General features: G+C 30.8%; 1 protein-coding gene across 1 annotated transcript in view; it reads right to left on the bottom strand.

The window, feature by feature from the left end:
• Positions 1-13,846: 13,846 nt before the first annotated feature.
• LOC142317925 (nose resistant to fluoxetine protein 6-like) overlaps positions 13,847-26,756 on the bottom strand; it is a 65,772-nt gene continuing 52,862 nt past the window's right edge. Inside the window, exons 11-13 of the mRNA XM_075354463.1 lie at positions 22,892-23,037; positions 20,359-20,467; positions 13,847-14,544 (exon numbers count right to left, since the gene is read on the bottom strand). Coding sequence (XP_075210578.1) covers positions 14,477-14,544; positions 20,359-20,467; positions 22,892-23,037 — 323 coding nt within the window. The 3' untranslated portion in view covers positions 13,847-14,476. The remainder of the gene's footprint in view (positions 14,545-20,358; positions 20,468-22,891; positions 23,038-26,756) is intronic.

Here is a 26,756-nt window from a genome sequence, read left to right as displayed (position 1 = left end):
AAAGGAAAAAGTCAGAAGGACTCAAATCAGGTGAATAGGAGGGTTGAGGAACAGTAGGAATGCGTTTTGAGGTAAAAAATTCCGTGATGGAAATGGCCGTGTGGCACATGATGATGTCATGATGAAGCATCCACTTGTCTGCAATGTCTGGTCTCACGCGAATCACTTTTATCCTGAGCCTTTCAAGGACATCTTTGTAAAACGCTTGGTTGACAGTTTGTCCTGGAGGAACAAATTATTTATGCACGATACCCCCACTGTCAAAAAATCAAATCAGCATGGTTTTGATCTATGATTTGCACATTCGACATTTTTTTGGTCGAGGAGATGGCGGAGTGTGCCACTCTTCGCTTTTCCGCTTTGTTTCAGGATCGTACTCAAATATCCAGGATTCATCACCTGTGATCACATGATTGAATAATTCTCATTGTCAATCCTCTCGAGAAGATCAACGCACACGTTTCTTTGATTGTCCTTCTGTTCCGTTGTGTTTTTTCGGCACCAATTTCGCATGTCCAAATCGTTTGTTAAAATTTGATGTATGGTGAAAGTGTTTAAGTTTAACTGTTCACTCATCATCCTTATTGTTTAACGACGGTCTGATCTCACAAGAACCCTCACACGCTAAACTTTTTCGTCACATTTTGAAGTTGAAGGTCTCCCTGAGCGAGGTTGATCTTCAACGTGTTCTCGGCCTTCCAAAAACGATTTGTGCCAGCGGAAAAATTGTGTTCTTGATAAGCAATCTGCCCCATAGGCCTGTTTCAACTTCTCAAAGTTCACAATCGCGGATTCCCCAAGTTTAACACAAAACTTGATTGCACAACGTTGCTCTAAATTCCGATGCTCCATTTTCGTAACACACAACAAAAACACAACTTCATGATGGCGCTGTCAAAATTAATGTGTTGGATGAACGGTGTTTAAACTGGTATTGAGCATGTGGAAGGGATGAACAAACCGGTCTAGCACAGACCGGTACACACAGCGCTGCCAGATCGCTCGCAGTGTTACCAATCTCATTACTTTTCTCACACACCTCGTACTTAACAAAAGGATGAATAATATAGAAACAATGTTACCTACTGTACTTCAAAATAACCTCTTCTTGTAAGTACGTTTTTTTGATCCCCGGACCTCCGGATGAAAGGCTGAGACGCTACCACTCGCGCCGCGAAGGTTGGCTGCTGGCTAACTACTTTCTTTGTTTTTCTGTTTGGCCTCCGGAATTACCGTAAGGTGTTACTGCAGAGGATGATATGTATGAATGTAAATGAACTGTAGTCCGGAATAGACTCAGGTCGATCACTCCTGAGACGTGTGGTTAATTGAAACCCAATCCAAGATCTAGTATTGAAATCAGTTCTTTCTTTTTCTGTTAAGCCTCCGGAACCACCTTAAGGTATTACTTCAGAGGATGATATGTATGAATGAAATACAGTCTTGTACACTCTCAGTTCGACCATTCCTGGGATGTGTGGTTAATTGAAACCCAATCACCAAAGAACACCGGTATCCACGATCTAGTATTCAAATCCATATAAAATTAACTGCCTTTACTAGGATTTGAATATTAAATTTCTCAACAATTAAAATTCGAAATCAGCTGATTTGCGATGATGAGTTTACCACTAGATCAATCCGGTAGATTGCTTGCAACTACAAAACTGAATTAAAATCAAGTTAAAAAAACAACTGTTACATTAAACAATCCCCGCTTCTAATTGATAAGTGGTTGAAAACAAGAGGCCTTTGGATGGTTGAACACCTGTAGCATAATGAAAATTTATTTCATATTGACCCTCATTATGATTCAGGTACCAGCTGCGTAATTCAAAAATTGTAATACAGAAAGAGAAAATATATTACTAATATGCGATTAAAAATTTATAAAATTCCTACCTTTGTAAAATAATAATTTATGTATACATGAATGGTATTAAATAGTCTCACTAAAAAGATTGACCTATTTATAAAAGGAATATAAAAGTAGATGTAACTTTGGTCATTTATTATTATCCTGTGTTATCAAATATTCTTATCACGTATCAAAATTAACATGTCACAATATATCAGCCAATTATTTTTTATATTATGTCATTATTTTTATTAAAATAATAATTGCGATTTATACTTATAATTTAAGAACGGATATTTTCAATTATTCTAATCACGTATCGTAATTAACACGTCACAATATATAAGCCTAATTATTTTTAATATTATATCATTATTTTTATTAAAATAATAATTGCAAGTTACTTATGATTTAAATACGGATATTTTTTAATTAATTTTTACTTCCTTGTACACAAGGAAGTATTGTAATCGTGAAAAATTTCGGTTTTGAAATTTCAACGGAAATATCCAATTTGACTATCCCTGAATCCATTTTGACTAGTTTCAACGTAATGTCTGTACGTATATATGTATCTCGCATAACTAAAAAACGATTAGCCGTACAATGTTGAAATTTTGGATTTAGGACTGTTGTAACATCTAGTTGTGCACCTTCCTTTTGATTGCAATCAACTTGACCAAAAGTGTCCAAAAAAGCCCAAAATCCAAAAAAATATTGGATTTTTGACTTTTTCTTAACTGCAGTAATAAGCTCTCATTGAGAGTTTTTCAACGATATGTCATAAGTAGTACTTATTCTCATTGGTACAGAGATAAACCAAATAAAATTTTAATTAAGGAAATATTTGGATCTTACAAGGGGAACGCACATCGTTCGAATCACACTCATTTCCTTTTTTTTAAACTTTTTTTTTTTAATATAAATATATTAATTTATTAATAATTATTAACCTCTGATTGTAAAATACTTTTTACAGTAAATAATAACTCAATAATAACAATAAAAAAAAATATGAACAAAAATCAGAAGTTATAAAAATAACTTAAATAAATAATAATTTCAGAAGTGAAATAAAATTTTTTGTACTTATAAAAATGAATTAATGTAATTGAATTGGCATACAAAGAAGTCATGTGGTGACCACATCAGATTCTTTTTGTTCCAAATCTTTATATTTGGAATAAAGGATTATACGAAATCGTAGATTTAAAATAACTTTTCTCTCTAGAAATTTATCAAAACTTTCAAAAAAAGATATTCATTTTTTTAAGTAGAAAAAAAAATTTTTTTACTGATATTTAAAAATAATAGAGAAGGAGGTTCTCAATTTGACCGTTTATTTGTAATCTTTATTTTATATACATATATATATATATATATATATATAAAATTTATTATACTTGCAAATTTTACAAAATAGATATACATTCTATTATTAATATTAATTATTATTGTATATGCCTTCCAATAAAATTTATATACAACGTTAAGATACATGCTAACTAGTTGAGTATCACAAAGAGACTATTAATTGCTCAAACGGAAAAGGTTTCAACATACTAACAATTCTTAGAATTAACATATTTCAGTGACACATTCCAATATTAGTGCTTACGATGTTAAATACTATACTGTAACATAGGTGTACATATGTTCAATATTAATTATTACCAAATAAATCGATTTTGATGATTCGTTTATTATTATTATTATTATTATTAACGAAATTCCTTTGGCAGTCGTGTCTTATGCTTACTTAAAATAATTGTACGTAATTTAATTAAAAAATTAGAATTATCATATTCTACATTTAATAATAACTTTATTATATATTTGCCATTATCATTGGACAGTTTGTTATAGCTTCTTATACAAGAAGCCACCTTATAATAGGTTAACAACATTTTTATATTTAAACTAATCTCATATAATATTTCAAAACCGGGTTCGAACCCGGGACCTCCCCACGAAATGATGAGACGCTGGCTATAACAACGAAGTCGTCCAAAAAAATTTGGTTAGAAAATCTATGTTAACTCTTTCATGTATAATTAGCAGACCCGGAAATGCTTCGCTATTGCTAGATTTGAGTATATATATTAAATTAACACAATTGAAAGTATGATAAAACATTAAAAAACTGAATTTAAAATTCAGTTTAATTTGAAAATTTAACCAATTGACAAAACGGCTTTACCTATCGGATTTAATTCAATCTACATTCTAAACAGAGCAGTCGGTTCAAAATATTCCTAACTTTCATTCTACTGGTCAGATACCCCTAACTTTATTTCTACTGATCAGATCGAGGATTTCAGTAGCTTTAACCTGCTCCCGACAACGCGGAAAACCATTTTGCTAAAAACCCCGCGTAAATATCGGTCCAGTAGTTTTTTAGTCTATAGCGAACACACATACGAACATTGCCTTTTACATATATAGAAGAAGAAAATCTATTTGTATATTTGTTTGTTCGTTTGGTAAATATCTCGACACCGGCGCCACCTAGCGGGTATAGTTTTAATAAAAAACTTTCTTTTCGTGTAACTAATATATATTCTGAATATGAGCCAAATTGGACCATAAATAAAATTTTTCGAAATAATTCGACCCCAGAGCCACCTAGTGGGTCCAAACTAATTCAGAAACCTTCGCGCAATCGGATGAATGGTATAAGGAACACATACAGAACAAAAAAACTTTCATTTTTATATATATGTAGTAGTTGTAGATTTGTAAAAGATGACTGTTTTAATTCTATATTTTACGTAAATATACGTATATGAATAAATTTAAGAAATAATAGTTAACATATTACTGCATAGTAAACAGATTTAGCTCATTAGTTTACCATATTCGATATCTTTTCCTCTGCATTCCTTTTCTTTTTCCAAGACGTAGGTTTCTCGTTTTTTTAGAACGAGTTTTTCATAAAGTTATATTATTGTACCACCATGTATTGATTAATAAAAAAAAAAATCTGGCAACAAAATTGTTATAATTTTCTAGCACTGGTTATTTGTTTTTATATAGTGAAAAAATTAATTATACGTGAAAAAGTTATTTGAGAATTTTTTTTGGGGTGGTGATAATTTATGATGGAAATATTATTTTAAAATTATCACCATTTTGCCAAACCCCCCGCGTAAATATCGATCCAGTAGTTTTTTAGTCTATAGCGGACACACATACGAATATTGCCTTTTATATAAATACAAGAAGAAAGTCTGTTTGTATATTTGTTTCGTAAATATCTCAACACCTTAAAAATACCTTAAAATTTTTAAGGTTCGCGAATGCAAGTACATAAACACGTACATACGTTCAAAAATTATCCCCACGTTTTTTTTGTTTTTTAAGGTCCCTGGGTCATGAAACGTCAAAAAATGCAAAAATACACGAGCAACGACTCCGAGGAGACCCCGCCGCCCGTCCCCAGAAGCTAGTAGTCTCCCTTGATCACCCGTCATCGACTCCACGTCTCTATAGATCCGCATCTGCTCAGCCTGTCGTCGCCTCTCTTCATCGGCCTTCGCTCCTATAATTGATGTGATCCTAGTTAAGATACATTCCCATTTGTTGCTATTGCTGAGCATAATGTTTAACGAACTTGAAGTATATTAACATATAATTAGTCAACAAAGAATTATTATTTTTAAATATACAATAAAAAATTAACGTGTAAAGATACTATCATTGGATTTGAACAACACAACATTAATGTTGGTGGTGATGGGTCTTTGATATAATACAACGGTTCTAGTTGATGGTACCATCAGAATGGAGGCGTGTGTGGAGAATGCTGTCTATTTATTAGTTTCAGAATTGTAATCCAAAAGTTTAAACATTTTATACAGAAAGTATGATTAAATGGAACGACTCAAAAAGAAAAAAATTAAATAAATCATCTATAGCTTAAAAAAAATACTTCATAATATAAAGAAAAATCTCGAATTTTCAAGTTGTAATTGTAATAATTTTAAACTGTAATTCACCGCACGGTAATCGGTTCGGTGTCATCGATTATTATGTAACGTTTGAAGGGAAAAGTGGGTTATGTGATAGTCGAACATTGTGGTGTACTACAGTAAGAGGGTTTTACATTATCTTTATATAATACAATTATGACCACGGTATGAAATTCAATAGAAGTTCTTGAATTTTAAATTTACCATAATTAGATTGAATTACAAAAACGGAAGGAAAATATTTCTAATTCTTTTCAACTAATAAATGGACTTAAATGTAGCCTAACATGTTCTAATCTTATTTCCTCGGATTTCTCAATCTTTGGGAAATTCCTAGTAACTTTATATTTCTTATTGAAATGTACTCTTACTATTTAAAATATATTTATTAATATCAATTTAAATAAATCTACTACTTATACTGGGTTTACAAAAAGAGTTTGACTGATAAGAATTTTATATATTTTATTAGCGTGTGATAGCACGTACCTTTTAAGTGATAATGAAACGAAAATTTCATAATTTTTATTTAAGAATGAAAACACGAATAAGAAATATCTTATAAAACATATTTTACTCAATGGGAAATTTTGGGCAGAGCCAGCAGAAAATGAAACAGTTTTAGAAAACAAACCCAATTTGGGTACAATGAGAAGGCTTCGAGAATATTTTATTTCATCTTACATACATTTTGAGATAAAAATTGTAACTTAGAAAAAGCTATAATATCAGTTAAATTTTGACAGTTGTTATTACCCAATATTTAGAGAACATTTTCTGAGATAGTTTCGTTATCTAGATTTTAAGTAAAGTAGAACCCCGTTAATGCAAAATTTGGTAAAAATTACATACCTATTCCTTTACTGGTTTTGATGTAGAATACTGCAACTGCACTAACAAATATTTTAATAAAAGAAAAGATAATATTCTAATATTAACTTCTAATATAAAATTAACTAAAAATACAAACGTAACACTACAACTGTAATTTTTTGAACAAAAATAATAATATTTATAAAAGTAGAAGAATTAAAGAATCAGCAAAAAGATTAATTGTTTATGTCTGATTGTGCGTTATTTAAATTAGAAAGTGACAATATATTTTAGTTAGAAGTTGTGTTAAAAAAAGAGAAAAGTAATACGTATATTTAACAGAGAAAAATTATCTTACGTAACATAATTCATGTAATACAGTTTTTCCATTTAAGAGGTACGACCTAATTACGCAATTAATGATATTTAAATATTTATTTAAATTATATAGATATAATATACCACTAACAGAATTAATCAATTCGATAAAGCATTGCGACAGTTACAAATCATTCAAAAAATTTATTAAATTTTAATGAACTTAAAAGAATAAACAAACGTTGCGTTTGTGTGAGTGAGTTTGTCAATGATTCTGCCGAGTCACGTCTCTTGTATCAGTACCGATTCACAACGCGGCCATATCTATATACCACACTATATCTGTCTACTTTACGTTGAACCTACAACAGAACAAAAACTCCTTTTGTTCGGATTCATTTGTTCGCTACTGTAAAAGACACAGTATTACCATGGGAATCTTCATGCAGAAAAATTCGCCAAGAGGAAGTGGTTCTGTGTTGATTGCTATTAGGCTATACCAAAGCTAGTCACGGACACCTGATATCAGCTTAGAGCGCACCATTGTGCGTCCGATGCGAATGCATCTTGACTGTGCACCACATCCTTGTGGGCTACATATGCTACGCAGCCTAAAAAGAATTAATATAATTAATAAGATTTAATTCGTCAAAATTTTGATATTATTTTATTATTCACGTTTCATGCATTATCCTAATTGTTGCGTTTCTTATACCGTTTCAAATTTTTTCCTATTATTATCTTAGTTTTAACTATAATTTGCTAATATTTTAATATCCTAGAAGAAGCCTCTTGTTATTATTTTAACCCGGGCGATTATAATGTGAAAGTGTTTTTCGCCAAAAAAACGAGCAGTTATCAACATCACAGTTCAAATAAAAAAAACGTTTCACAAGGCCATGTAATCGTTTTTAAAATAATGTCATTAATATAATTACAATTATAAATAGCTATGAAGTATTATTATTGTTTATATAACAACGTACATGATATGTACCGAATTTCAGTTCAAATACTTGCACTACACGGGATGTTTGTTTATTGTAGACCACAAGTAGCAAATAATACGAATATTATAAAATTAGGAAACTGAAATTAGTATAAATTTTTCAATAATAGTGCATTGTTTACATTGCTGTTGAGCTAACCTATTTATAATTTCATAAAAATAACCACTAATGTGATAATAATCTGAGATTAATAACAGGCGTAAGTAATGATAAAGTTCTTATCGTGTGGTAGTTATTTAAAAGTGTTGTGTCATATTTGTCTACCCGGTGGATTGCATCAGCTAGTTGAAGGTTGTCATATGTATATGTGTTGTATATTTACACACACCACACAAATTCACATTATTTAGTTGAGGCCTCAACGTAAAGCAGACAGAAAACTTAGCTCAACCCCCAAAAAGTAAAAAAAATGTATCACGTTTGGATGGATTTAGAATCTTCAAAGGTATAACAGGGAAGCAAGTAATGAATAATGTTCCACACTTGGAAACGGCTTTTATGGTGTATAAACTATTTTTGAATACACTGACAGATTTCAAGTCCAAATCCGAGTTATCCCTTCTAAGCATAACATTTTTTAATATAAGGTATATGCTGATTAATTGTCTCATGCCCCAATAAATGTAGATAACCGATTAAATCCTTAAAAAGTGGAAGAGTTCTGGAATGTGCTAGAAAATGAGATATTCAAAATCCCCAAGAATAATGTAACAATTCTGGTGGGGGATTTCAATGTAAACTAGGAAATGAAAGGAAATCCTTGGCCGTAATAGATAGATATCCAGCATACAAAAGGATGAACAAGAAGGGAGAAAGGCTGGTGAAGCTATGCCAATAATTAGAATTGATTATTGGCAAATTCAAAATTATTGGTAAATTTCTTGGCTCAAACAAGAAAAAAACCCAAATCCATTGTTGGGTGAATTTCAGTTGGACCATATGGCAAAATCTAGAAGACATCATAAAGAAATCCAAAATGTTAAAGTTAAGAAAGGAATAAATGTGACGTCAGATCACTATCTTTCCCAGGTTAAAATAAACCTCATACCAAACAAAAAAGATCAAAGTATGAAAGCCAAAATCCTGAAAGTTAATGTAGAACTTCTAAAAGAGAAACAAGAATTTCAGTCTAAATTAAAGGAGCCACAAAATTGGGAAGAAACAATGAAGAATTTGCTAGAAATAGCCCAAGAATTAGCCCCTTCAACAACAAGAAGCAACATGTCTGATGGAATGGAAAGTGTGAATAAGCGCTCAAAAGAAGACACGACTCGTGGAAAATGTACAACTCCAATAAACCTATTGAAAAATTTACCATATAACAAAATTTAAGGAAAGAAGTACATAAGATCTTGAGAAGAGAAAGGAGAGGATTTATAAGGAATCAGGTCACAAAAAAGGAAGGTAACTTTAAAGGGAATAATACAAGAAGCTTTTACAAAACTCAAATCACAAATCAATTCATACTCAGCTCTTATGCTTCAAGAGATGGCACTTTAGCACTGAATAATAAAGAATTGCGAAATACTTCTGGTGCAAGAATCTGCTCAATGGTAAAACAGCATGAGTAAAACCAGAGTTCCAAGAGGATGAACCACAAAACCTGGAATCTAGCCCCCCTACCAAACAAGAAATACTGGAAACCATAAAATCGCACAAAAATAATAAATTTTCAGGAGAAGATGGAGTGGTCGCGGAGTTGTGAAAGTTGGTAAATGAAGAGTTGGTATAAAAGACTGGAGGAATGTTTCAGAAAATTTTGGAAGAGGAACAAATTCTGGAAGAATGGAAGACGGCCCAATGCACCCACTCCATAAGAAAAACTTTTAGACGGATACTGTTGAAAGTACTATTGAATAGATTAGAACCCCCAAATAGATCAGAAAATAGAGAGGCTTTTGAAAAGGACGATAATGCCCTAAACAAATACAAAGTCTGAAATTGATTTAAAAATATAATGCGTACAGAAAGAAACCCATCTTTGTGTATTTCAATGACTTTCAGAAAGCTTATGATTCTTTACACAGAGAGACTTTTCAAACTTTGAGAAAATATGGGGTTGGCCAGAAAACTTTGAACCTCATTAAACTCACTCTCCCAAACAGTCTCTAAAGTTAAGTTTACGGGAGAAATACGCAAACCTTTTCTAATCAGAATGGGGTTGAGCTGTCTCAACCCTATTTTGATAGTCCACTACTCTGTGGTAGTGGACTATCACCAATCTTGTTTGCTTGGTTTTGGACAAAATAATGAAAACTTTTGGTAGATGAATGATAAGGGTATGAAGATTGGATCTAAAAATCGAAACATCAAAATAAGGTGCCTAGCTTTTGCCAATGACATGGTTCTTTTGCCTGAATTGAAAGAAGACACAGTATCTCAAATAGAATAGTTAACAGAAATAGCCCAAAAGGCAGGCCTACAGATATCAGGACAGGAATAGATAAAAAAATCAACTGAACATCAAAACTGGAGAAGCTTACATTAATTACCAAAGATATCTACAATAAGAAGTATCTCTCCAAGGCCGCCAAACTGAGACATAATACAACTGTAGTAAGACCAGTAATCCTGTATGAGACTGAAATGTTACACCTAACCAATCTTAAAAAAATTGCTCAAGATTGATAGAAATATATTAAGAGGCGCAATATATCAAGAGACTGAGAGTAACAGAGGAAGGATACAGACTAAAATCTAACAAGGAGATCTACCAAAATCAAGAAGATGTAGAAATTGTGGTAAGGAAGAGAAGGTTAAATTTCTTGGGACATATGATCAGGATAAATCCATACAGGCTAAATAAACTAATCTTTGACAGCTGTGGAACATGAAAAGTAAGTCAAACTACCTTAAATAGATGGAAGAGGGACCTCCTAAGGATTGGCTTAAAAGAAGAGGACTGTTACAATAGAATTAACTTATGAAGAATAATTTACAGTATAAAAGTTCTTGTGACAAGAAAATAAGAAGGAAATGGATAAATGAGGAAAAGTGAAGTCATGCCAAAAAAATGAGGAACGCATGGAAAAAAAGAAGAGAGCCTAGAAAGAAGTGATATTTGCATGGTCCTAAGTTGGAAGACCTACTAGAGCTACTACTTAAGGACCTTCTTGACTCCTAAGGAGTCTAATAGGTCCTTAATTTTTTCTCTCACAGAGTCATACAGGATAGACCCGTATTCTAGCTTCAACAGAACAATGCTGCTATACATGTTTAGAATGATGTGTTTCTCAGCACTCCAATTGCAAAGTGATATGAGTTTAAGGACATTAATTCTTCTTACACTGTACTAAGTGTGGCTCAAGAAAGTCAATTTGTGATCAAAAGTTACACCTTGAAGTTTAATCTCGTTTGTTCCCTTTATTTCATCTTCACCTTAGTTTAATTTCACCATGTTCTTACACCCATCTAGCTGTCTAGAAAAAACAATAAATCTAGACTTAGTTATCGACAATTTGAAACCACTACATTGTTCCCATCTTTGCATTGAATTTAGCAAATTCTGCTTTTCCCAAGTAATTTCAATTTCCTTACCTCTACAGGTTATACTGATATCATCAGTGAAGATACTTTTTTTATCGGCTGAATGATCATATCAGCTACCCATTAATAGCCACCAAGAAGAGCATCACACTTAGACAGATCCCTGAGGGACTCAATTTTTAATTTCAAGACAATTCAATTAACTCATTACTCCATTGCTCTAACACCATTAGCTCATTAAAAGACCTCATTAGCTCTAACACGAATCATCCATTTGTTCATGAAATTAGCTACAAAGTTCAACATATTCCCGTTAACACTATTCTGTAGTAAGATAACTATTTTCCTCTCTTTCCACACCATCTCATAGGCCTTTTCAATGTCTAAGGTCACTGCAAAGAGGTGCTCCTTAGAGGCAAATGCCTCACACTCATCCATCTGTATAGACAAATGGATGAGTGTGAAGCATTTTTTCACCTAGTATCTATATACTAGGCGATCCATGGTAGATCTCTGAACCCATATTGGTATTGAAAGAACCCACCGAGTTGGTCTAGTGATGAACTTGTCACAAATCAGCTGATTTTGAAGTTGAGAGTTCTAAGATTCAAACCCTAGTAAAGGCAGTTACTTTTATACTAATTTGAATACTAGACCGTGGATATAGGTATTCTTTGGTGGTTGAGTTTCAATTAACCAAATGTCTCAGGAATGGTCGACTGAAACTGTACAAGATTACACTTCATTTATATTCATACTTATCATTCTCTGAAGGAGTACCTTACAGTGGTTCTAGAGGCTTAACAGAAAAATAAAGTAGTATTGGGAGAAAAATTTATTTTATTTTAAATGGATTTTTTGACAGTAATCTAAGAAATTACAGTTTGTTATTTCTTACACTTATTTTCATACATTTTATGAAGATTAAACACATTATGAATTTATCTGCTTCATATGTTATATGCATATCATTTTCTTGTTTTAAGGAACCCTAATTTAAAAAAAAAAAAGAAGAAAATTATTGTCAGTGACAATATACTCGTATATATAACCTTACGTGTCTGAAAGTTTCATATCTGTATTTATTAAATAAATATTTAAACAGTAATGCTGAATTCTTGTATTTGTGATGTTGAGTTGATATTTGTCCTTAACAAGATTGCTTACTATATTATTAAATTAAATATTTGAAACTTTTCTTAGTTTTTTACTTGCTGATATTTTTAAGTTGGAAAACTTGGATTTTTACTTACTGCATGGAATGTATTTATTTTCATAATAAAATAATATCTTAAACTACTCAATAAAATTGAATGCTTTATAATACATTTTTAAAATTTATCAGTGTTCAAGTGTTTAGCCATTTTGATAATTAAAAAGTGTTTAAAAGGGCAAAATTTCCTTTTCTCCTCCCATCTTGTTTATACACTACATTAGGAACATAAATGCGGTCTCATTATTTTATAGCAACTTTTCACATTGTGCCTTGATATTTTGAATGATAAATTATTTCCACAATTTAATTCTATTTATAAGAGTAATTTTTGATTTTGGATATTTGTTCTATTTTATACATAAGTAACAAATATAATTATTTGTTTACATACTCTAATTTATTTATATGCTCATAAATGATGGTTGGTGTACTAACAGTAGTTGATGTTTAACCTCTTTCTTTTATTATTTATTATTTTTTATAATGCCTGTAGAAAACTTTCTGGATAATATTTAGTTGATAATTCTCTGTATCTATTAAGAAACATTAAATCAAATTCTGATTATTTAGGTGAAAAATAATGTTTGCTTTTAATTACGAATAGTATGCATGTTAATTTTCAGGTCCTTAATGTAAGGAGTCACAAGTTGCTCTCAAAAGTAACGTAGCTCTTCTTAAGTATAACAAGATCTCATACTGGGTTACAAGGAAAAATGACAAGTGAAATTGTTTCCTTGCCTTCTTCATTTAGCCAAGTGTACAAATGTATATCATGTCTACCCCAGCAGAATGCTGTTAATATTCTGCTCTACTCTCTGTTCATCACATTAACTGACTATATAGTAAACTATCAATATTCTCAAAAATAGATTACATGCACAAGAAAACTTTGTAAGCCGTAACAAAGCATGTGACTAATAAACTAAAGAAGCAATTTAATACCCCTTTTGTGAAATTGCTTCAACTTTAGGAGGTATTGTTAATAGATGTGAGCAATTAGTAATGGAAACCGTAGCTATGTGATGAATATTCATTGAAAAGTAGGTCATAATGTATATTTACCCTTTTATTAATGAGAGATAAGATTATAGTTAGGACAAGTAGGAATGTATTTCAAGTTGAAAAAGACATTTTCATAGATACTGTCAAGATTCACATATCACTTTTTAACATATACTGCTGGTTATACATTAAATTGTAACATTTCATGTCACACTAGTATCAGTATAACATTCTTTGAGTATCTGTTGTAAATTTAATAAAAAATTAATACTATTTGATAATGTTAGATATGAAAACTGAACTTCTAATTAGAGAAACTGAAAAGCTGTTACTGAGGGCAATGGATTTATTTACAAACTTCTTTGTTTATATAAGTTTTAAAACTAAACAGATTTTTTTGGATTATGTAAAAAGGAAACTCATTTCTGTCCTTGTTCTTTAGTGCTCATTAGATTAAAATCTTGTATGATGTCACTAACCTAAATCCACTGATTTATTACAGTGAACATTCTGTTTAACCATAGCATAGTTGAAGATGTATACTGAAGATCAGTAATTTTTTCTTTTTTAGTTATTTGTTTATCTCCTGTAATTTCTCTGTTAGGTTTATTTGAAGGTAAACTTATTTCATTGTTTTACATAATTCAATTATTTTGATTATCTTTTTTTAAACACATTACTGTACATTAATTTTAAAAACAAAATTAAGATTAAAATTTAATTAATAGCTACACTTTACACAGTTCTGCATTTTAATGCATATTTTAGCATCAAACATAAAAAAAGAGATATTTGTATATTATTATTTTTTGTGTGCATTGTCTAATTCTATCATTTTCTCATTGTCTGCTGGCTTCTTCTTTTTCTTATCTGAAATTAAAAATAAAAAGAAACTTTATTCCTTTTATAAGTAGTAAAGACTAGTTACTAATAGTAACTGATTGGCAACATTAAATTGGATCATATACTTGGTAGCCTCAAATTATCCATTAAGTAGCTATTGATCATTAATTATCTCATTTTCTTTTCTGTGACAGTAAGTAATGATGGCTGTGATTATAAAACGCTCTCATAGTTGATACATTCTAAGATTCAGTTTAATAATTCATGTCACTGTCACTGATATCATTGCAAATTTTATGTAAAGAAAAGAAAAGGTGGGTGTGACATTGTGAATCCAATGAAGGCCTAAAGTTTAGATGGATGAGCTAGTTAAAAAGAATACAAAAATTCAAGAAAACTGATGCTTCAAAATTAGTTTCTTATGACAGAATTTCTAGTTATTTCACAAAATTCATTGTATAGAATTGTTATTGAAAGAGTACAAGTAGATTTAGATAAAATTGGAAATATGGGTTCCAAATATATTGGCTGGTGAGTATGAATGATTGAATGATGCTAACTTTTGGAATAATTGAATCAAAGATTGCCATCTACCAGCAAATATTTGAATCTCTATGAGAAACAGAGAGAATTTTTTCACACATTATTATCAGTAATGAAACATCAATTTCTCACATTAATGTTGTCTATACAACCACTCATGTCATTTGCCATTTATGATTACAAAATATAAAAAAATTCAAGGGAACCTTATTAGTACAGAAATTAGCTTCTGTTTTGTGGGGGAAAGTTGTCTTTTTGTCCTTGTGGCATCTACATCTTCCTTTAACCTAAGAATAAGCTTAGTTAACAATTCAAGGAGTAGAAAATAATGGTGGAAATCCCAGGCAACAGATTACATTTATACATGCAAAATATAAAAAAATTAATTCCCATATTCAAAAAGTGCTTAAACATAGTCGTGACTTTAAAAAAGTAAGATAGCTAAATATTAAGTTGGTTGCAATATTTTTCTTCTAGTTTGCATATTTTTTAAGTGACTTACTAGCCTTTACACTTCATGTATATTTTCTTAAACTGTACAAATGTAACAACGTTAAGTTCTCATTTCATGATTCTTTGTGCATTCATTGTACAATACTGAGAGGTAAATTTACCTTTCTTTAAAGGTAAATTTTACACTTTCTATTGGAATAATACTATTAAGTGAGTTAGCTGGTGTTCAATACTGGAAAGCCTGAACATGCATAATTTGAATGGATTATTTATTTAGTTGGACTTAGCTTTTTATCTAACTTATAGGTAACATTATATTAACACATATTTAGTTTGTGGCAACTACACTTATACATCTAATGATGAAACAACTGATTGTGCGAAGTAGAATATTGTTCATCAAATTTGTATAAGTCTGTCACTTCTGCTTTGAAAAGCAGCAGTGGTATGTTGCTAAGAAGTCTGGTGAGTTGACTTTGGACAAAGTTTGAGAAATTGAACAACATGGCAATGCCTTGTGGCAGGCCAGGTAGATGAGAAAGATGGTGGGCGTTATACGCATGATATTTCTCCAAATGTTGTTGGTTTGCCTCTTGGGTGCACCCTAATAAATATGTGAAACAATTTCTTTGCAGCCATGGTGCTTTTAGGACAGAATGCAGAAATTCGGCCTGGTAGATTCTGGGAAGTGTCCTCAGTGTAGAAAATTGGACGACACCTACCACGTCCTTTATGAGTGCTTGAAGCATGAGTTAATGCATACGGAGACCATCTGTTGGCTTGATCTTCTCGGGTTAGTGTTAGGTCTCCAGGTAAACTGGTGGAGCCAGGCCTAATGGGCAATAGTGGAGAGTTCTATAGTGTACATAGAAAAGGAAAGGAATGCTGAGGAGATCTATGCTCTGCTTGGATTTCTCTTATATTCTGTTTTTTTTTATGTTTTGTTTTATAAATTATGTTTTTGTTGTTGTTCTTGTCCTTTGTTTTGTTTTGTTTCAATGATACTTTGCTGTTATTTTTCTATGTAATATTTTTATGTTTCGTGTTGTGTGTTGAACTCACTTTTATCTTCTACAAGTAGGTAGTTCAATTCCTTTGTTTAGTTAGGTATTTTCAGTCTTACTTAAAACTCGGTGAGATGTGTTTTGTTTTGAGTTCATTAAATAGTAGTACATCAATGAGAATGTCACTCGTGGCATTTTTATCAGTAGCATCCTGGCCAAGGTGGACTGGAATATGTCAAAAGCAAAGGTTTCAAAGATGACCTTTGGTAAAACCCATTAGGGCTTATAACCAAGGCAGTGGCAGAGGGTGTCTTCCTCTATGGGTCAAGGTGCTCTTTTATTGTGGTTCCAGGCATTTGTTAAAATAAGAACCACATATTTGTTTCCATCCACATTATATAAGTCTAAATGACATTGTGGCACTTAGACTTAGTGTTTCTTTAAACAATTTAAAGTATAATAATATTAAAACTTTCACTCGTCTGTTGTTCTTGAAAACCTCATTGTTTTTTAATTGTGCTATTTTTACAACTATTAATGACTGGTTTATGTTTTAAAATTTTTAAGTTTTAAAACATCTGATTAATAGTCATGTTTTTTTTATTCAAATTGATAACATACTTTTTTAAGTATTTTAAATATTTATTTAAATAACACTGATAGAAAAAAAATTAATGTTTCTGTAAGTGTGATACCATTTCTTGAATTGCTTTTTTGCGTACCATACAGATTTGTAAATACAATTTTTCTATCACTCTAGTTTTAAATAAATTACGCTTCAAAAAAATTATGCAAAACTATAGTTAAAATCTGTAAAATTTATAATTTTGCATGGCCATACCTGGTGTTAGAATGATTTTGCTGATGATTTTCTTTTATAAATAGCCTCAGGTACACCCTGAATTAATGTCCAGCAGTAATCGGCTAGCATGTTAGTATTCCATTTCCCTTTATAGCGGCTTTTCATCACCGAAATGTCTTGGTAGAAAAACATTCACCGTGTTCGTCACTTACGGCTCCGAGATTGTCCAGGAAAAAATCCAGATGTGAGTGGAGGAAATTTCAAAGACGTATTACATCTCATAGCTCTGTATGAAGTAAGAAGTTGATTAACAATATCGTGGTAATTGTCCAATTTTTGTTTGCCAAGAAAACTTTTTCAAACCTCTTGAAATGAAGCCCAAGTTGCACGTTCTACATTATTTAACTTCGAGTTAAGTACATCATGTTTGACCAAATCTCTTATTTAAGGACCAACAAATATTTCTTCTTTAATTTTTCCTTCACTTACATTCGGAAATTTGTGCCTGATGTACAAAAAACTGAGACTATCCTTCTTCATTGCTTTCACAAACTTTTCATTAGTCCTAGCTTGATATGAAGAGGGAAAAAAAATATTTTTTTAGGTTCAACTAAGGGCTCATGAATAATATTTTACCCAAGTTATCTTGTTTTTTCCACTCTTTGGTAACAATGTTTATCCCTAGCTCGGCTGTCCCATTCACAAAGAAAATACATGTAATTAGTTTAGCCTAACTGCATGTCTAACAAAATAGCTATAACTTTCAAATCACCACATATATTCCAGCTAGGTTTTTATAATTTATTTTTTTAAGAACGTCTTTCATCACATTGTATGTCTCTTTCAAATTAATACCATAAGCGATTGGTATCGAAAGATATCTGTTACCGTTGTGTAGTAGAACCACTTTTAAACTACACTTGGACGAATCTATGAAAAAGCGCCAGTCCTCAGATTTATGCAAACCTAATGAACTGGGAAGAGTCACGTGTTAGGATGAGGTGTCGTAGGGCTCGAAGACGAATAGGGTGATGGCTTAGTGACTAGGGGGTTATCTGCGCATGAGGGGGATCACCTGGACACGATGAAACCGTGGACACTCTTCCTTCTTGTTTGATGATTGCCTCCCAGTAAGTATAATGCATTGTGTCATGTAAGTATGATGTATTGTGGATGTACTGTATCATTGATTTTTTGCCTGCTTTATGATTCATGTGTATTATGTTAGTACCGTATTGATTTGTATTAGGTATTGCATTTGTATAATGTATTGTATCATAGCAATTTGGAGTATGACTGTGTGTATGGGAAATCTCCACCTTCCTGAAGTAATGCTTCTTTAAACTGTTTCAGGGAGGGTGGATGGCAAGGGTGGAGGTTTAGTCAGTATTGCGCAGGAATACATATGCACTTATTAACATCTTGCAGAACCTGTTAGCAAGCCCAACACTGCCTAGGCGCCCGTAAATGGGGTTCCTCCACCTCGTAAAAAAAAAGTCCTCAGGTTTATGAACTTGTCCTAAATGCAACATAAGCTCATCAATATTTTTACAATAAACCCCATTATTTTCATCAATAAACTACTGAGAAATTTCTGTTTGTCAGTTTCGAAAGCCCGCAATTTTTGTATTTCTTTGAAGTAAATTCCAACCTTGCAGTCTTGATCCTAACAGTTCAGCTTGATTTTTGATAAATTTAAATCCCTAACCAAGTCATTTAACTCACCTTGTGATATAAGATGTGATTGTTAAAAATTTTTCAAAGATGGTGGATAATAGAAAGATTCTAAGTTCATGTTCGTTTTCAGCATAAAATAAAAACAGGTTAAAATCATGTATCGCATGTTAGGAAATAAAAATTATGTTAATCAGTGTAATAGGATTAGAAATCTTTTGTCTTGAACCTAATTAAAATTATGTTATTAGTATCATTTACCATCAGCTGATTCATCAAGACAATAATGACTTCCAGCGTTTTCAGTTTTTTAACACATTGTTTTCTATTTTGTTTTTTTAAATTCACAATTTTTACTGTTTCTTGGCTGCAATTAAATTTGTGACTCATATTTTAATGCATTGGTTATATTTTAATTTCTGTTCTTGACTCTGATTTAGTTGTAAATTCACCAGCACTTCATGCAATTATTCCTTTTCTTATTTTTTGAGTAGCTGAACAAAATCAGATGGGTTATATCACCTGTAATCGATGACCAACAAAATGCTACACTAGAACTGTAGACTATATCATTTTTACTGAAATTTCCAGAAAAGTTTCATAAAAGATTATTTACAGAAAAGTTTCATAACTTCACAAGTATAATATTATGAGATTGTATAGGGACATTACTTGAAGACTATAACTAACAGTATGTTGCTCAATTATTCTATAATCCATTCTACCACAAGTCAAATGTTAAACAGTCTCAGAGATCAGGAAATTTATTCATAACATACAGTTGACAGAAAAAAAATCACATTATTTGATTGAAGTTGTAGGTTAAAAACAGTGAAAACTATAATGTTACAGTCTGTAAAGTCGCATGTGAAGCTAAAAGTATAGGCATACCTGATAAAATATTAAGTACTACATAAAACAACTCTCCATGTACTGCTGATTGTACATGAAAGGTTGTTTTACAATTTTGCTAGAGAACATAATGAATAATTAATTATGAGTTTTGTTCTGCAATGAGGTAGGTTGTGCTAAGTATGTTTGGATGGGCTTAAGAGAAAAAGGAAACAACCAGGAAAATTTTTGCATACTCTAGACACAATCAACATCCAGATTTTAAGATTTGTATATCGTAATCCTCCTTGATCTCTTCCCTAATCTCTATCATTATTTCTGATTATCTACAACTACAAATAAAAAACATTTTAAAAATTATAATAATTTTATGCAGTCTTTATGTACTAATTTTATAATTAGTTGGTTTTTGTGACCAATTTTGTAGTATGGCTTCTTTGGTAATCCTCAAATGTAAAGGATCATAATAGCTAAAACTTTATGATTTACACCGTATTTTTTATGTCTTCTTACCTGGACCTAGTATAACTCTTTCCAGTGCACAACCAGGTGCTTCAAAAAATAGAAATAATAATGCTGCTGAGAATATTGATCCCATTATATCACCAAATGCTGTTGTTATCTGAAAGAAAAAAAAAAGAATCGGCAATTTATAATATTTTATGACATTTATAATCATCAAATATTGTATAGTTAATGATTCCATTTAATTTACATTCAAATCTCTTATAAAAGAGAATTTAATATATTAAATCAAATATAAAAAAAGTAATGTGGAAGAATGTGGCGAAAAAGGTTTTTCTGGTTTAGATGTTACAAAAATGAGAAAATAAAGAACATCATTAAAAATGTGGAGTTGAGAAGTAAATAGGAAACTAACTTTTTGTACCAATTTATATTCAAAAGTATTTTATAGTGATTCAATTTATATATATATATTTATTTATATTTATTTCAATTTATATATATTTATTCAAGTCATTCTACATTAACATTTTTATTTTTATTAATTTATTGATTAATTAAACATTTTTGATTAACATATCAAATATTTCTAATAATGATTTATAATTCTTAACTTTTGTAACTATTTTTATGCCTAGAAACAATACTTTTTGGCTTAGTATTATGCCAAAAAGCCATTTTTGCTTGGATAAAGTGTGTACTGGTAGTATTGCTTTTTGGGGGAAAAAAAATAAAAATAAAATAAAAAATTGTACTTTTTCATACTAAATTGGTTTAACTTAAAATCTGACCTACGTTTTATTTTAACATAAAAAATATTACCTACTAATAAAAATTAGACCACACAAAAATAGTCCTAAAATAAGCTCAAATAGGACTTCGTTGTAAAACTGTTTAAGAAACAGCTATGAAGTTGCTCTCTAATTTGAGTACATTTATCTACAATAATATATGATATATATATATATATATATATATATATATATATATATCAACAATAATATATTTATAGATTTCTTTTAAAACCACAAAAATACAGTTTGTCAGTAAGTTTAAAATTTTCATTATTATTCATCTACAAAATCCAGAACTCATGAATGTGGATCAGCAGATAATTTATACCCATTTTACATGGTATATGGTGTTGCTAAGGTGCAAAGTATCAATATTTCAAAAGTTAATTCATGCACATTGGATTTTCATTAATTTTGTAAATCAAAAATATTAATTTTTATACTTACTCAAATATAACTTTATTTAATTCTTGAACATGTTTACTGAAGCTTTAAATAGCAATTCATACTATAACTAGTATTTTATTTATTTAGGAAAAAAAAAATATATATAAATAACCAAAATATTAAGCCATTCTTGAAAGTAATTAACTGCATGCAAAGAAAATAATTTAATCGAATAATTTTTTTTTTCTTTATAAGTTATTACTTATATCAAAATGAGAGAGAGTAATGGAAGGGATGCTGTAACCCAATGTCCATCGTACCCAACGACTCCTCTACTTATAAATTTTTTATAGTTCTGTGTGGTGTAAAAAATATTCTGCCATGGTGCATAAAGTAACCTGTTGGAAGGCTATTGGATCATAAGTTATTGTTTTGGAATAAATTTTGTTTAATAATGATTATTTTTAATATATTAATTATTTCTTATATTATTTTATACTTCATAAAAGTATATTTGTGCTACATATATTAAAAGGTAATATATTTTATATTTTGTTATGTTTGAATTTACCTTTAAAAATGGGCAAATTTTATAGAAAATATTGGGTACATTCACTGTCATCATTCTTCAGTTTACAACAGCAATTAATTCTGTAAATCTGCATATGCTTTGTCACAAATAAACATTAATTTCATCTACTATAAACAATTTACCATGTCTACTAATGCAATTTGTATTAATTCTACTAATGCCAACCTCAATGATGACGTAGTAGCATCTATGCCTTTCATCCAGAGTTCCCATTTTCAAATCACATTTTTCATATGCTACAAAATTCAATTTCCCACGTATAAGCTTCTAACTTATATGGTGAAGTCATCAAGAAAAAATTAATTGGTTTTAAAATTTGCAAATGTGTATATAACATTATGATTCATATAACTCTTGACATTAAAACCAAATGAGGCTTGTACATTGAATTTATTAGTTGTTTGTATACTAAATTTCTTACATACTCCATATTTTTACAGCTGTCTACTAGGAGAACAATTACACTAAAGTTCTACATGTCTGTTGCAGATGCTGATTGCTCCTGTAATAATATACAATTTTAAGGATTTAGTATGTCATTTACTATCAAACATTCCTCAGAATGAATTAGTTCACTTTTAGGTGCTTGGCAATCTCACCTTAGCCTACTATTTACTATTTTTCAAAGTTCTGTAACATTTGTCATTATTAATATATTGGTTAATTTCACTTTTAAAAGTATACTTTTATTATAAATTGTTTAATATTCTACATCTTTATATATTCTATTATCATTATTATTTTTAAAAATTAATTTAATATTATAGACTTCAGCAAATCACTCAAATAATATGTTTTAAACTCTTACCCGTGTCATATCAGTAAAGTTTATTGGTGTTCTTTGTGCACCCATTTGTAACTTTAAAATTAATATATGTGTCAAATATATACAATATGAGAGGCGACCTAACGGCTGAAATACAGAACCCCATGAAAGGAATTTGTTGAGGAAACCTGAAAAAAAGTAAATTGTAGAATAAATATTAATAAAAATGTTTATGCTTAAAGAAATATTTTGTGTAATAAATCTCATTAAATTTCTTATTTGAAGATTTTTCAGACAATGATGCTCACAGGTTATAACTGAAAATGTCATAAACAACTCAACTTTTGAAAGTTTTTCAAAAGCAATAATAACATTATTTGCTGCTTTACAGAGCAGCAAATAATATTATTATTTTTATTTACAATAATAGAATTTGGGCCATGTTTACATTATTAAACTATAAAAGCTACATGACTTAAAAAAAAAAAATAAAAGATTACGACACAATTTAGTTAAATGAAACAAACCAAACATACACACAGAGAGAGAGAGAGCGATTGAGAGAATATAATTAATTACTACATACATGATATTAACAATAGAGCAATTACAATAACTAAGTTTAATTTAAATAAATTAAATAAACGCCAATATTTGTAGTACTGTTACTAATTATTGCTTACATGGGTTATATTAATTGTTTTTAATTAACAGAAAGAAGTTTTATGCAAAACAAGTGACGATATGATTAAAATATGAATTAATTACTGGTAATTATGTTTGTTATAATAGTTATAGTTCATAATTAAAAATGTAGCGTTATTATAATTTACTTGTTACAGCTAGAAGTAACTGTAAAACTAACAATACATTAACAATGTGATCTGATTTATTTGGTCAGCAAATACAGCTTTTTATTAAGTAAAGTAGTATTAAGGTCGTGAAAAATTTCGATTTCCAGATTTCAACGGAAATATGCATTTTGACCATCCCTGAATCCATTGTTACTCTCTCTTTCTCTTTTTCCTGTTTAGCCTCCGGTAACTACCGTTCAGATAATACTTCAGAGGATGAATGAGGATGATATATGTATTGTATGAGTGTAAATAAAGTGTAGTCTTGTACATTCTCAGTTCGACCATTTCTGAGATGTGTGGTTAATTGAAACCCAACCACCAAAGAACATGGGTATCCACGATCTAGTATTCAAATCCGTGTAAAAATAACTGGCTTTACTAGGATTTGAAAGCTGGAACTCTCGAATTCCAAATCAGCTGATTTGGGAAGACGCGTTCACCACTAGACCAACCCGGTGGGTTGAATCCATTGTTACTAGTTCGGCGTAACGTCTTTACGTACGTATGTATGTATGTAAGTACGTACCTTGCATAACTCAAAAATGATTAGCCGTAGTATGTTGAAATTTTGGATTTAGGACTGCTGTAACATCTAGTTGTGCAACTTCCCTTTAGAATGCAAGTGAATGTAACAAACGTGTCCAAAAAAGCCCAAAATCCAACAAAAAAAAGATTTTGGCCTCTTTCTTAACTGCAGTAATAAGCCCTCATTGAGAGCATTTCAACAATATATCATGTGGTACTTATTTTCATTGGTTCCAGAGTTATAACAAAATGAAATTTAATTAATGAAATATTTGAAATCTACTTTCTTATTTTTTTAACATTTTTAAAGTTAAATATTTTGATTTATTATTAATTATTAACCCGCGGTTGTAAAAAAAAATTACAATAAATAATAATTCAACGATAACAAAAAGAATGAAAAAATTGTTAATGAAATAAAATTTTATGTACTTTTAAAAATGTGTGAATTTAATTTAACAGGCATTACATATGTGTACATGTAATAGATTTGGTGAAACATCTGATTATTTAATACTAATTAAAAATTATAATTTACAATCGTATTATTTTTGGATTATCTAGTTTAATTTCCTCCCTCTATGAATCATGAGACCTTGCCGAAGGTGAGGGGGCTTGAGTGCTGAGTGATACAGAATAGTTGGACCGAAGGTGCAACCATATCTGAGAGGTATCTGTTGAGAGCCAGACTAAGGAATGATTCCTGAAAGAGGTAAGCAGTTATTTCAGTGGTTGTTAAGGGGGAAATGGATTGAATAAATGTAGATGTAGTAGGAATTAGCGAGGTTCGATGGGAAGAGGAAAATTACTTTTGGTCAGGTGATTTTAGAATAATTAACTCAGCTTCAAATAATGGGCAGGCAGGACTAGGTTTCGTAATGAACAAGAAGATAGGGAAGAGGGTAGAGTATTTCAAAATGCATAGCGATAGAATCATTGTAATAAGTATAAAATCGAAACCTAAACCGACAACGATTGTTAACATCTATAAGCCTACAAGCGCCCATGATGATGATGAGGTAGAGTGTGTATACGAAGAGATTGATGAAGCAATTAAACACATAAAAGGAGATGAAAATTTAATAATAGCTGGAGATTGGAATTCAAGCATTAGAAAAGGCAAGGAAGGAAATATAGTGGGTGAATACGGGCTGGGCAAAAGGAATGAAAGAGGGGACCGATTTATAGAGTTTTGCACAAAGTATAATTTAGTAATTGCCAACACCCAGTTTAAAAATCATAATAGAAGAATATACACTTGGAAAAAGCTAGGCGATACTGCAAGGTATCAGATAGATTATATCATGGTTAAGCAAAGATTTAGAAATCAACTCGTTGATTGCAAAACTTACCCTGGAGCAGACATTGATAGCGACCATAATTTAGTGATAATGAAATGTAGATTGGGGTTTAAAAACCTGAAGAAAAGGTGTCAGATGAATCGGTGGAATTTAGAGAATCTTGAGGAAGAGGAGGTAAAGAAGATTTTTGAGGAGGACATCGCAAGAGGTCTGAGTAAAAAAGATAAGGTAGAAAATGTAGAAGAAGAATGAGAGCATGTTAAAAAGGAAATTATTAAATCAGCAGAAGCGAACTTAGGCGAAACAAAGAGAACTGGTAGAAAACCTTGGATTTCAGACGATGTATTGCAGTTGGTAGAACGTAGAAAATATAAGAATGCTAGTGATGAAGAAAGTAAAAGGAACTATCGACAATTAAGAAATACTATAAACAAGAAGTTCAAACTAGCGAAAGAAGAGTGGATTAAAGAAAAGTGTTCAGAAGTGGAAAGAGAAATGAACATTGGTAAAATAGACGGAGCATACAGGAAAGTTAAGGAAAATTTTGGGGTACATAAATTAAAATCTAATAATGTGTTAAACAGAGATGGTACACCGATATATAATACGAACGACACAATCGGTAGGTGGGTGGAATACATTGAAGAGTTATACGGAGGAAATGAATTAGAAAATGGTGTTATAGAAGAAGAGGAAGTTGAGGAGGATGAAATGGGAGAAACAATACTGAGATCTGAATTTAAGAGAGCATTAAAAGATTTAAATGGCAGAAAGGCTCCTGGAATAGACGGAATACCTGTAGAATTACTGCGCAGTGCAGGTGAGGAAGCGATTGATAGATTATACAAAACTGGTGTGTAATATTTAAGAAAAAGGGGAATTTCCGTCAGACTTCAAAAAAAGTGTTATAGTAATGATACCAAAGAAAGCAGGGGCAGATAAAGAATACAGAACAATTAGTTTAACTAGTCATGCATCAAAAATCTTAACTAGAATTCTATACAGAAGAATTGAGAGGAGAGTTGAGGAAGTGTTAGGAGAAGACCAATTTGGCTTCAGGAAAAGTATAGGGACAAGGGAAGCAATTTTAGGCCTCAGATTAATAGTAGAAGGAAGATAAAAGAAAAGCAAACCAACATACTTGGTGTTTATAGACCTAGAAAAGGCATTCGATAACATAGACTGGAATAAAATGTTCAGCATTTTAAAAAAACTAGGGTTCAA

Source organism: Lycorma delicatula, chromosome 1 (genome assembly GCF_047948215.1).
Source record: "Lycorma delicatula isolate Av1 chromosome 1, ASM4794821v1, whole genome shotgun sequence".
Taxonomy (NCBI): Eukaryota; Metazoa; Arthropoda; class Insecta; order Hemiptera; family Fulgoridae; genus Lycorma; species Lycorma delicatula.
The sequence above is the reverse complement of the archived record's forward strand: the minus strand, read 5'-3'. Positions and strand labels throughout refer to the sequence as shown.